A 12,563-nucleotide genomic window follows, 5' to 3' on the forward strand; every position below is an offset into this window, starting at 1 on the left:
TCCTTTATATGCAGTGGTTTTCCTTTGGTGCTCATAAAATCCTTATTTCTTTTTGCCATTTTTAGTATTTATGTGTCTTGATGTAGATCTCCTTGGGTTCATATTGTTAGGATTTGTTTCCTCAATCTGGATGTCTGTTTCCTTCTTCAGTTTAGGGAAGTTTTCACTTATTTCTTCAAATAAGTTTTCCGACCCTTTCTTCTCTTCTAGGATTCCTACAATGTGAATGTTACTATGCTTGATGATGTTGCTGAGTTCCCTTAACCTATTGTTATTTTCATTTTTTGCCATTCCTCTTGATTCTTTTCCATTACCCTGTCTTCCAGATCAGTGAGCTGTTTTGTCTCCTCTAACATGCTATTGATTCCCTCTAGTTTTTTGTTTGTTTGTTCTTGTTACTGAATTCATCTGATTGTTTTATATTTTCTATCTTTGTTGTTCTCACTCTCATCCACTCTTAAGTCCAGTCAGTATTTCTACAACCATTACTTTGAATTTTCTATCGTATCGCTTATCTCAATTTCTTTTAGCTCTTGTGCTGTGATTTTTTTTTTTTTTTTGGTCCTGTTCTTTCATTTGGGACATATTCCTGTTTCCTCATCTTGTTTTTTCTATGTGTTAGGGAGGACAGCTATGTCTCCTAGTCTTGAAAGTAGTTGCCTCGTATAGAAGTTCAGTGGTTCCCCGTAGTGCCATGCCCTCTGGTCTTCAGAACCACACAAGCTAGGGGTGTCTCCTCTGTGGGCTGTGTACAGCTTACTGTTGTGTCTAGCTGTGTTTGTTTTCAGCCCAGTCAGCTACAATGACCCACTTTGCCTAGTGTGGGTACACTGGGGAGGGTTTGGTGCATGCAGCATTGAGAGGCCTGTGTAAGGCCTCTGGGATGTAGGTGGGTAGGGTCAGCAGTCAGGCTAGTTGTCTGCAGTTAGCCGCTGTGCGCGTGTATGTGCGTATCAGATGACCAGCCTTTCTCCCTGTGTGACTTGGAGGCTTTCATTGGGGGTGGGGGTGGGGAGGAGGTTGGCTGTCAGTCTAGGTATCTGCAGTCAGACTCATTGTAGCAAGCACACCTAATGGCAGGGCTTTCTCCCTATGTGACCAGCTAAAAACCTTGATTGCTAGAACCGTGGGCAACTGGTGTGCGGGATTATCTCCTCCTCTCTCCAGGGCAGTGGTCACTTTGGAGTGGTGCTGGTCCCCACACCCATGGTGTGGTGTGGGGTAGGAGCCACTTTATAGGGATAGCTGCTGAGGCATGTGGGTTGGATGGGGCAGGTCTGTAAGGGAGGCCTGGGGGTGGTGCATGCGGTCCTAGCAAGATCGGAGGAGAGTGTCCCTGCGGGCTCCCATAAATGTTCAGCTACGAAAGCTGAGGGAGGGGAAGAGAAATGGTGCCCACCAGCATTACTGTTCTTGGAGAAGTCTCCTAAAGATTCCTGCCCTTCCACCACATATTCTGAGATTAGTAAATAAACCTCTTCAATGTATGCCCCAGCTACTTTTAAACTGCTGCTTTCGGGCCGTGTCTCAGGCCAGGTTATTTATTACACTGGCTCTTTGAGGGTGGGAACTCTTTCGTAGAATTCCTGTTCTTTTGAGTTTTTGTGATAAGTCACACGCTTCTTAAATCTTTGTTTCCTGGAGGAAGCACTTTTTTAAAAAGTCCCTTTTCTGCTACCTAATGGCAGTGTTCCTCTTTCCCTTTTGTAGGGCTGTATTTGTTCTCTTTACTATGTAAATGAAAAGACTGACATCTGATAGCTGCTAACTAACAGGGTCCATAATGTCTTTAGGATCCTCTGTGGTCCTTCTGGGCTGTGTTCAAATCTTCTCAAGTTTTAAACTGGCAGGCAAGTTGTTGGCACAGCTCCTAGCTAAACTTCTGGTTTCCAGAGGTCATCCAGCAGTATCAATTTGGCTTTTCTTGATGGAAGAGGAATCATGTTTATTTCTCTTTTCTGGTTTGGGTTCCTACAATTTCACGAGTTCTATGGGGGGTAAGTATATGACGTGCAATTTTGATATATAGATTGTTTATCATATTTGAACCTATCAAAATAATGCTATGACCTTACCATAAATCTTTGTACTTTTCCTAAGTGTGTATGTTGTCATTTTATATCTTAACATAATGTACATAAATAAAATCATAAATAGTTTAATCATAGAGGATAATCACATACCCCCCCTTTTTTTTTTTTACTATGTACTGACCTAAAATAGTTTCTATCATTATGCTGTTAAATAAAGGCTAATAATTTATTTAACCCTGCTTCTGTTAGCCTAAGACCTTAAATTTTTTCTTAAAAAATACACCAATCTAAGAACAGAAAACTGCGTGCAGTAGCTACCCTTTGTACAACTGTCCCTCAGTCTGAACAAAAAAAAGTAGCTTTACTTGAGATGGAGTAAGTGTAACCCCGTGTCCCACAGTCACGCTTTGTGTGTGCTGCTGTTGTCCTCAGTGAGGGTCTGTGCGGTGCAAGGGTATTCTGTCCCTGTTTTATTGCCCAGATTGTTTTAATTTCCAAAATGTTTACTGCTCTGCTGGTTTTTCCAGTCTTTGCCTCTTCCTTTTTCATGGGAGTCGTTTACTTATTCTTTTAAGCATCAGTCTGATTCTTCTAAAATTATACTTCCAGGGAAAATCCAGATATTGGAGTCCTTCATATTTACCTTAGGATTTCTGGTGACAGAAAAGACTGTAAATCATCTGATTCAACAGGAGGTGAGCTGCAAATAACAAAACTGGTAACAGCTGCTCTAAAGACCTTAGAGAGGGCTGTGCAGTAGGCCTCCGTGTTTCTTCCCTGTAAATACTTTCTCCGACTCCAGGCTTTGAAAACTTTGAACACCATTTTGCATACCATGCCTCAGGACCAGCGAAGACGACTCCCCTCGTTGGAAGGCCCATGTCGTCTTATGTAAGTGACCTTGTACTTGATTATGGGATGATGTGAGGGTAAAACCTCGCAGGATTGTACTGCCTCTGTCTTTGTTCTCCTTAGACGTGATGCCTTCATTGCTTTCTTCAGTAAATGCTTTGTGTACCTACTGTATACAGGCACTGTGCTAAGCAGTGAAGGAGGACTAGGGGAAAAAGCTAGACTTCACTAAGTTCTTCTTTTTTGCTAATATGTTAAGTTTGGGAGCTGAGCTGCTTTCTTGGACTAGAAGTTATTTTTCCCCTGTGAATGTGAATTAAATTCTCATGGGGGAATGTTAAGACTATAGACTGTGGAGCCAGACTGCTGGGCTTCAAATCCTGGTTTTGCCACCTCTCTTTGCTCACCTATCAAATGGAGCCAACCGTAATCCCTGATTGATAGTTATTATACAGGTTGAATCAAGCAACCCATTGAAAGTGATGAGCACGTTACCTAGTAGCAAATGTTCAAAGGCATTTTAGCTAAGCAATACAAATTCCAGTGGCATATCAACAATGGGGGGAAAAAAATCAGTGGATTTTTTTTTTTTGATGACCTAGTTATGATTATGTGGTTCTTGGAATGTTGGAAATTTAGAGGTAAGATTGTAATGTGTGGCCAAGGAAAGAGCAAAACCAGCACCCTGTTCTAAAATTTGAACCTAAATGTGTTACTGTGTTAACAACTAACCAACATCATGGACATATTGTGGGATGTCATCATTCATGTGACATGCAGCCACGACTGAGAGGAAGGGCAACCAAGTTCGTCATATTGTAGGCCTGCATGAAGTGATGGCGAGCATGGAGCTCACTGCTCTCCTGTTTGTTCATTTAACTAGTGTTTGCAGGTTGCAGTTTTTCTACTGAATATTTCCTAAAAAATATGTGACTAGATTAATCGTCACTCTTAATGTTATATTTAGAATTGGCAAACAACTGACCTGATTGTTTCTTGTAAGTTTTCAAACTAATCCTATGGGCCTGCCTGATTTTGTGTCCTAGAAATTCTGGAATGTTCTGGACTTCAGGTTAGATATAAAATCTGCAAGCACAAAGCAGTGGTACTATTTTAAAGCTTCTTTTTAATAGTAACAAATTAATCTATGAGAAACTGCACTACAAGATTTCTTGGCCAACCTAGTCTTTAAAATGAGAGTTATTTCGACATTAAAAGACCAAGATCATACTTGTTAGCATTTAATTGAAATTGTTAAATAAATATATAATATGGGAGTCTGTTGTTAGATGTAATAGGGTTAAATTATTACATGATAAATGATAAACTTATTTTTTTAAAAAGCAGTTCAAGAGCTCACTGGAAAGACTCACAGCCCCTACTGTAGCATTTCTTCCAGGTGTCAACTATGTTTTGAAAAAGATTATACAAAAAATATATTCATACAAGTTGGCGAGGTGACTATAAAATTGCAGAATCTTAACATTCGATAATCTTCAGACATCCTCCAATCGAATTCACTTTACAGAAGGAGAAATAGAACCCCTGAATGTATAATAACTCTAGCTTCTTTTAAAAAGTGCATTTAAGTCATTAATATATAATCTTTCCATAAAGATGTGTTCTTGACATTTAAGAAATTCTGATGCTGAATTTGAAATAATTTCAAAAACACACATCTTGGGGGGGGGTGCCTAGGTGGCTCAGTCCGTTAAGCATCTGCCTTTGGCTCAGGTCATGATCTCAGGGTCCTGCGATCGTGCCCTGTGTTGGGCTCCATGTTCAGGGGGGAGGCTGCTTCTTCCTCTCCCTCTGCCCCTCCCTTCTGTTTGTGCATGTGCTCTCTTATAAATCTTTTAAAAAAATCTTTAAAAAAATATATTTTGGTTTTAAATTTTAATGCCAATGTAGTAAAGTTTTATGTACACTTCAGTAAAATGTAATTTATCTAAATGTTTCAGGAAAGACCTTGCAAGGACAATCTTGACTGTGGGTGGTAAGAAGTATTTAGAATTTTAAATATTTGAGTATTACATATTAGACACTTGGGGGTTTTGTGAGCATCTTAGAACGATGGGTAAAAATTATGGTCACATAGGAATAGCACTGCATTTTTAATTTATTATAAAAAGTTTTAGCATGCTGAAAGCCATAAAGAATAATTCATGAATAGTCCTCTCCTCACCAACTAACCTAGTCAGATCTTATTTTGGCACATTTACTTGTTGTTTTTTTTTTCCCCTTAAGTAATATAAACCAGTTACATATAAAGCCCCCTGTGTACATGTCCCTGATCCCACTCTCCTCTACTTTGGTAGTGGTAATCCTTGCCTTGGATTTGTTTTTCATTCAAAAGTATGTTTTCCTCCTTTTAGTCTATGTGTTCATAAACGACATAAATTGTTTTTTTCCTAGTTTTTATTTAAATTCTAGTTAACATATAGTGTAATATTGGTTTCAGGAGTAGAAGTTAGTGATTCATCACTTCATACATCGTTTTTGCAAATTCTAAAAGCATTCTATAAATGTCCTCCTGTTGTACATATCCAGCAGCAACTTTGCTTTTTACCCTTAAAATTATTTGAATTTTAAACACGTTATATGTAATTTTTATCAGTTGTGAAATATCACAATTTATGTTGATTCTATTTTGTAGCATAAATATTTGTAAGCATGTTTGAGTTGCTTTTGATGAGTGTCTTAATAAAACCTGTAAAATGCAGGAGTAGCTTTTACTCATTCTATGCTAGTCTATTTAGATTTTCTGCTAATGTTTCTCATGTATTTAAGTAATAATGCGCTAGGATACATCTTACTGCTTATAACCGTAATGTACAATGCTAGTCTTCTAAGATGGAATTTCTTAGAACAAGTGCTCATCTGTAGAACTCCTTTTTTCCCTCTTTGGTTTATGCCCAACCCAGAATGAACTACCATGTTTTCAATCTCTAGATTATGACCAGCAGGTTGCTCTTTCTGAAGCATTGTGTAGACTGACCTTGAAAAAATCAAGGGGTGAGCTTGTCCATGAGTGGTTTGAAGATGATGTCATTGCTGAAGCTTTCAAAGAAATTAAGGATCGAGATTTTGAGACGGTGAGATTCCTGGTCATCAAAAGTCCATTTAACCAATACATATTAAACAACTTCAGTGTTTCCCTCAACATTGGGTTCAGGGGAGGAATTTTTCTTAAATTAAGAAGTGATTAAGTGAATAAGGAGCTGTTAAGCTTCCTGTTTCCCACTTATGTGAAATGACCTGAGGACTGTATGAACAGAATAACTGTGCGCCAAACATGGGCATACAGATAATACTTTGTAGGTAATTTGGACCAGAGACAGAACGATGTGAATATGATGAATCCAGTGCAAGAAAATGTCATGGAGGGGGGAGCAATTTTCAGTGAATCTCAGATGGCAGGGAGAGCTGAAAGAGAAAATGTGCATTTCAGCCTTGTACAGAGCAGCTGGGGCAATTGAGGGGAGGCTGAAATTGGCATGGGGTGCTCTAGTTGCAGAGGAGCATTATGGGTAATTGTGTTTTGAGCCTCTCTATTTTAGGAATAATAATTTCCAGTGTTTTCCATGGAATCTGGGCTCATGGTAATTGTATCCCCAAATAGCACAAAAATAGCTTATATTCTTGGTTCATTCTCACCTTTATCCTAAAATAGCTAAAATGTTTTTCCTCTTCTTTCTAAAAGTTCTTAAAATGAGGCTTAGGCCCTTAGGAAAAAGTAAAATTCTGAAAACCATGCTCATGTTGAACCAAGCCTTTCTGGTCAAAACTTCTATGCAATTAGGGGCGCCTGGGTGGCACAGCAGTTAAGCGTCTGCCTTAGGCTCAGGGCGTGATCCTGGCGTTCTGGGATCAAGCCCCACATCAGGCTCCTCCGCTATGAGCCTGCTTCTTCCTCTCCCACTCCCCCTGTTTGTGTTCCCTCTCTCGCTGGCTGTCTCTATCTCTGTCGAATAAATAAATAAAATCTTAAAAAAAAAAAACTATGCAATTAGAATTTTATTAAATCTGAAATTTTAAATATATTAAAAACATTGAGCCTACTGCCGCATAGGTAGTAGTTGTTAAGCCAACTAATCAAATTCGTATTGAATTTGATCTCAATGGAAAGACCATAGGCCTCAGGTTTGGGTACCACCTCCCTGGCCTACATGACGTATGCATTTTGGTAAGGTAGTTGATTTACGAAGCCTACTGTCATTATCTGTGAAATGGGAATAAAACCCACCTTAAAGTTGTGAGAACTGAGAGAAACCAAAGTGCCTGGGATGTTGTAGACTCAGAGGTTAGTTCCCTTTTTCCTCTACGTCATTCCCTCGTGGGCAGGGAAATTTCATGAAAATAGGTCAAAAGTAACATTTCTCAAATTATTTCCCCACAGAGCCATTGTCTTCTTAATGGAACTAATTTTAGGTCCAGGCTTACATTACTGCTTTCTGTTCAGTGCTGCATACAGATGCAGGGTGTAAGGCTGGACTATAGTAGCCAGTCCTCCCTAAGAAAAGGGACAAAAGCCTGGGTTGGTGTCTGTTCAGCTTTAGTATTTTGGAGGCAACAAATTTATCTTACTTGCTTCTTGTCAGGAGAACTCTCTAAAAATAATCCTTATTCTCTGAACCTGTATGAAGAGCGAGAAACCAGGAGGGAATGGGATAGAAAACTCCTCATAAGGAAAAGTGGCAGTGGATAATGCATCCAGAATAAACCCAAAATTGATAAGTTTACGGGTTTGTGGTTGGCTCATCCTGGGCAATGTTAGCGAGGTGGATGCCCAGTGGGTTAGCAAAACTATAATCTAGGTCACTAGTTAAATGTATATGGTGAAATGTAACTGTGCATATAGCCTTTGGAGACTTAAAGCATTCCTTGCTGAAAATCTCCTGGCTGGGGGTTCCTTCTAGAATTTGGGTCTGAAGCTTCTTCCTTCTAACACAAAGTATTGTTTTAATTAACCTATAACAATGAATCTTGGTGGAACCTTGTGATGTTACTGGATCCTGGGAACTTAAAAGCAAACACTAGCTTCTACATGTGGTAAAAATATTTAAAACTTTTTTCCTTGAAGTTTGCATTATTTCTTTGAAGGATTGTAGACGGTTTCTCAATCACCTAAACAACAGACTTGGTGATGAAAGAAGGTATGTATGTCTCTGGGTGTCATTTTATTAACTAGTCTTATTTTGAAAATATTAGAAATCTAGGATCTGTTTTTATTTCAGGAGAGAATAGAAGATACATAGCTTATTGATCACTAGTAGATTATCCACTGAATAGAAACATCAGGAGATTAGATCCATTCTCAGTAGTGATTCACTTGTATGTGTTTAAAAATGATCTATCATTTTTTAAAGCATATTTACTCATGACTTGGAATATTTTTAACATGTTACCTGGGAGATTTTATGAAGTGATTTCCTGAAGATTTGAAGTCAGTGGAGATAGTTTATTACGAAGTTCTTGGTGAGAATTTGCTAAATTCACTCCTTTCATTGGAATCTTGCCCAGCAACTAGGCAGAGAGATAGTACCAGTAAGCCTGGCTTGTAGACCAGTAAGCCTGGCTTGTACGCTTGCCAGATGGAGATGGAAAATCTACCCAGAGTAGTATCCATTTGCAGGTTTGAGGCCATCTTCCATACTTCGTGCAAAGAGATTTAATCGCGTACCCTAGATAAAAATGCTTGTTAGAGAACATCTGTATGTTGTGTTTGGGATCCACCCGTATTTATATTTTTTACATTGTGAAGTGTTTTGCAGGGTCTATTCATTTCCGTGTATTGCTGCTTTTGCTGATGGGCATGAGGTATGTTCCTCTCTGGGGGCTGTGAGAGTGGTATATATGGGTTTCAGAGACCCATAGTTAGGTATACATAAATAGGCCAAACTGCTCTCCCTATGAAAAAGGGCTTTTTAGAAAAGGAAGCTTACTTCTTTTAGAGGCCTCAATTCTGAAGCCTTTCTTCGCCTGTCTTCTCTCCTACCATAACTGGGATGCATTACTAATAAGTTTAAGGGCCCTACTGTTAATACCAGATACAGGAATTTTAGGGTTGATACTGTGTTCATGAGACCTAGAACAGGAATCTGGCATTATTTTGCCCTATTAATGGGTACCATTATTCATGCCTGTATTGTAAGGAAAGGGGCAATTCTCTTCTTTCCATCCATTTGATGCTCCCCACTTTATCCACAGAAATTGGGGGCACTCTTTTTGTTAGATACTTCTACCTTGTACTCTATAGTCTAAGGGTGAGCAGTTTCTTTTTACCACCACCTTTGGTTTCTAAAGGAACAAGGTTAACCTACAGCATCTCCATGGGGGATAAATTCTTCAAAGGCCTCTGAACCTTGACTCAGCTGAGGTTTCCTGGACCTTGTCTTCAAAATGTCCTAATCAACCATTTCTTTGCTTTGGGTTTAGAGGCTGTTTCTTGGCCGCTGTGAGCTGAGCCTTTAACTCCTGACTATACCACAAGTTTCTTCTCCCTAGAATGGATTGACTTCTCTATCTCGATTCTTTTTTTTTTTTTTTTCTTTTGGTTATCTGAAGGTTCCAGTATCTGCTTGGTGGTGGATCGTGTGTGTGTGTGTGTGTGTGTGTTTTGTGTATTTTTTGGACTTCTAAATTTCCATCAGCTTCAATCAGGGCCCTTAAACTGGCTTCCAGTAACATACATTATGGGTTAAAACCTTCATTCAACAGCTATCTAGCTGTAAAAAAGTAGGCACAAATGACAGAAAGATGTCCAAGAAATGCTATTTTCAGAAAAACAAATGGTCTATTTTTTTTTTTTTCATTCTTAAGGTATAAAAACTCTTCATATACTTTCTCGTATGTCTAGAAAACATCTGGGAGGACACACACACATTGTTAATGTCTCTGGAAAGGTAGCTCTGGGAAGCTGAAGACCAGAGCAGGAGAGATTTACTGTCTCTATAAACAGAATACCGTTTGAAGCTTTGTTTTACTATAAGCACATAGTTATTTTACAATCAATTAAAATGAAGGTAACTTAATTTTCAAGTCTTAGCTCTACTCCAATGGATATAGTAAGATAGATGGCAAATAATCACTCATATTTGATAATACCTCCATCTCTTGAAGTTTCCATCCCTATGCAGTATGGATTGTTTCTGCTTCAACATAGGACTTTTTTCTCATTATGCTCTCTGGGGGGGTAGGAAGTTTAGGTGGATAGAGTCCTCTGACACATTTAAATATTTTTTAAATGTTATGCTAAGGATAGTGGCTGTGTGTGTGTGTGTGTGTGTGTGTGTGTGTGTGTGTTTTCTTCCAGAAATAGCTTAGTTATATAAAGTTGAGTCCTTCCTCCTGTTTTGCAGAAGTAAGGCAATAAAGACATCCTCTAATATTAAAGTAGTGTTTTTCCAAGAAAAGCAGAAGTTGTTTTTAGTGGAATAATTTCCCTCTGAACCTTTAACAGGGTATGTATACAGTTCATTCCAAAATTATATCTTATAGATGAGAAAACCAGAAGATGAAAAACTAGAGAAATTTTGGATTGACTTTAACCTCGGAAGTCGGAGTGTAACTTTTTATATAGACAATACTAAGGTAACTGTGTTTGATTCCTACTTAAACCTAAGTTTTAGAGATTGTTCATATGCAAGTATGTTATGTGCTCATGAATGTAACTTGTTTTTTTCTAAGAGTGCGCTGTGGGACTCAGTAAGGCTTTTGAAGGACGCGGTGATTAATTTCCGCATAAGAGGTAAGATGATCATTCTAAACTACCCCACATTTAGTTCTGATGCTAGAGCAGACTTTGCTCTTTGAGGTAGGAGGGAGATGGAATAGTGTGGTGGAACACTGCTCAGGACCAGGATGCAGGGGTACAAGGTTGGGGACTCCTTCACTTTGTGACTTTAGAGTTCAATTACTTGCCTGGTTTCTTTTTTCTTTTCTTTTTTTTTTTTCATTGTAAAAATAGGTATAGTGACTCAAACTTTAAAACAGTCAATCACCATATGAGCCAGCAATTTCACTTCTAGATAGCAGACTTGAAGAGAGAGTGGTATACCAATGTTCATTGCAATATTATTCACAATAGCCAAGAGGCAGAAGTGACACAAATGTCCATCTACGGGTGAATAAAGAAAAGTGGTATAGATGTGTGATGGAATACTATTCAGCTTTAAAAGGGGAGGAAAGTCTGACACATGCTACAACACGTCTAAACCTTTGGGATATTATGCTAAGTGAATAGGGTAATCAAATATCATATGATTCCACTTATGAAGTATCTCTCAAAGTGATAGAGACAGGAAGTAGAGTAGTGGTTATCAAGGGCTCTGGGGAAGAGGAAATGGGGAGCTGCTGTTTAATGGGTAGAGTTTTAGATTTGCAAGATAAAGTTCCAGACATCTGTTATACAATGATATGAATATACTTAATGCTACTGAACTATATATTTAAAAATAGTTAACATGGGAAATGCTTTATGCCGTAACTCAAAAATTGGGAGAAGGAAGTTAGATACTTCTAATCAGAATGGGAAAGAATCTCAAGCCGACTCTATGCTGAGCATGGAGCATGACATGGGGCTCAGTATCACCACTGTGAAATCATGACCTGAACTGAAACCAAGAGTCGGGTGATGCTTAACCCACTGAGCCTACCCCCGAGTTGTTTTCCTGCCTTCTCTCCAGAAGCAGTTAGTGCCCTCTGGGCTCTATCCCAGCCATGCCCAGTGACCTTTAAAACTCCAGACTTCAAGCCCTGCTGGTTGACAGGGCTCAGAAAATTCAGCCCTTCTCCTTTCCAAGCCAATGGCTTTGGGGAAATGTACTCCTTGTGTGCTCCCCTGTGTACTTTCTCTGTCGCCCTTCATTGAGACCATGGCTCCCTCCCCACCACACCAGGATCCATACTTCCTACCTTCTTCAACGTGACCTCTTCTCTTGCTTTGGTTGTGGAATTTGTTCTGCCCATCCTCAAGGTGATTTTTGGGGTATTTAGGATGATTTGATAGTTACCTAGTCATGTTTGTGGGATGAGATAAGCCTAAGGTCGTCCTATTCCACCACCATTTTTTCTCAACAATGTGCATTCATAACATCATTCCTCGGATCCTGGAGGGAAGTACCCAGTGCACCTCCAGAGGCCACAGAAGGTCAAGGCAGAGTGCAGACAGAGCAAGTCTTTGTTTTAAAGTCTGTTTTGTTTGATAGAAATATTGCTACCCCAGCTTTCTTTTCACATCCATTTGCATGACAAATGCTTTCCCATCCCTTCACTTTTAATCGGCATGCATCTTCAGGTCTGAGATGAGTTTCTTGTAGGCAGCATACAGATGTGTCTTGCTTTTTTTTTTTTTTTTTAATCCATTCAGTAGCCCTCTTTTGATTGGAGTGTTTAGTCCATTTACATTGAAAGAATTACTGACGGGTATGTATTTCTTGCCATTTCGTTACTTATTTTATGGTTGTTTATGTAGTTCTTCTGTGTTCCCTTCTCTTTTTTCTCTCAGTTTGCTGGCTCTTTGGAGTCATATACTGGATTTCTTTCTCTATTTATTTATATAAATCTGTTAATGGTTTTTGATTTGTGGTTACCATTAGGTTTATAAACTTATACAAATAGTAATCTCTACTAAGATGATAGTCACTTATGTTTAAGTCCATTCTTTACTCCTCTACC

The 12,563-nt window shown here is 38.9% G+C and overlaps 1 protein-coding gene across 1 annotated transcript in view; it reads left to right on the forward strand.

Moving 5' to 3' along the window:
* Nucleotides 1-12,563, forward strand: part of SYCP2L (synaptonemal complex protein 2 like) — a 105,844-nt gene that overhangs the window by 14,799 nt on the left and 78,482 nt on the right. Inside the window, exons 7-14 of the mRNA XM_008692812.2 lie at nt 2,643-2,728; nt 2,836-2,924; nt 4,847-4,881; nt 5,838-5,980; nt 7,989-8,041; nt 8,660-8,705; nt 10,386-10,478; nt 10,575-10,635. Of these exons, the coding sequence (XP_008691034.2) occupies nt 2,643-2,728; nt 2,836-2,924; nt 4,847-4,881; nt 5,838-5,980; nt 7,989-8,041; nt 8,660-8,705; nt 10,386-10,478; nt 10,575-10,635 (606 nt within the window). The remainder of the gene's footprint in view (nt 1-2,642; nt 2,729-2,835; nt 2,925-4,846; nt 4,882-5,837; nt 5,981-7,988; nt 8,042-8,659; nt 8,706-10,385; nt 10,479-10,574; nt 10,636-12,563) is intronic.

Source organism: Ursus maritimus, unplaced genomic scaffold, assembly GCF_017311325.1.
Source record: "Ursus maritimus isolate PB19 unplaced genomic scaffold, ASM1731132v1 scaffold_30, whole genome shotgun sequence".
Classification (NCBI taxonomy): Eukaryota; Metazoa; Chordata; class Mammalia; order Carnivora; family Ursidae; genus Ursus; species Ursus maritimus.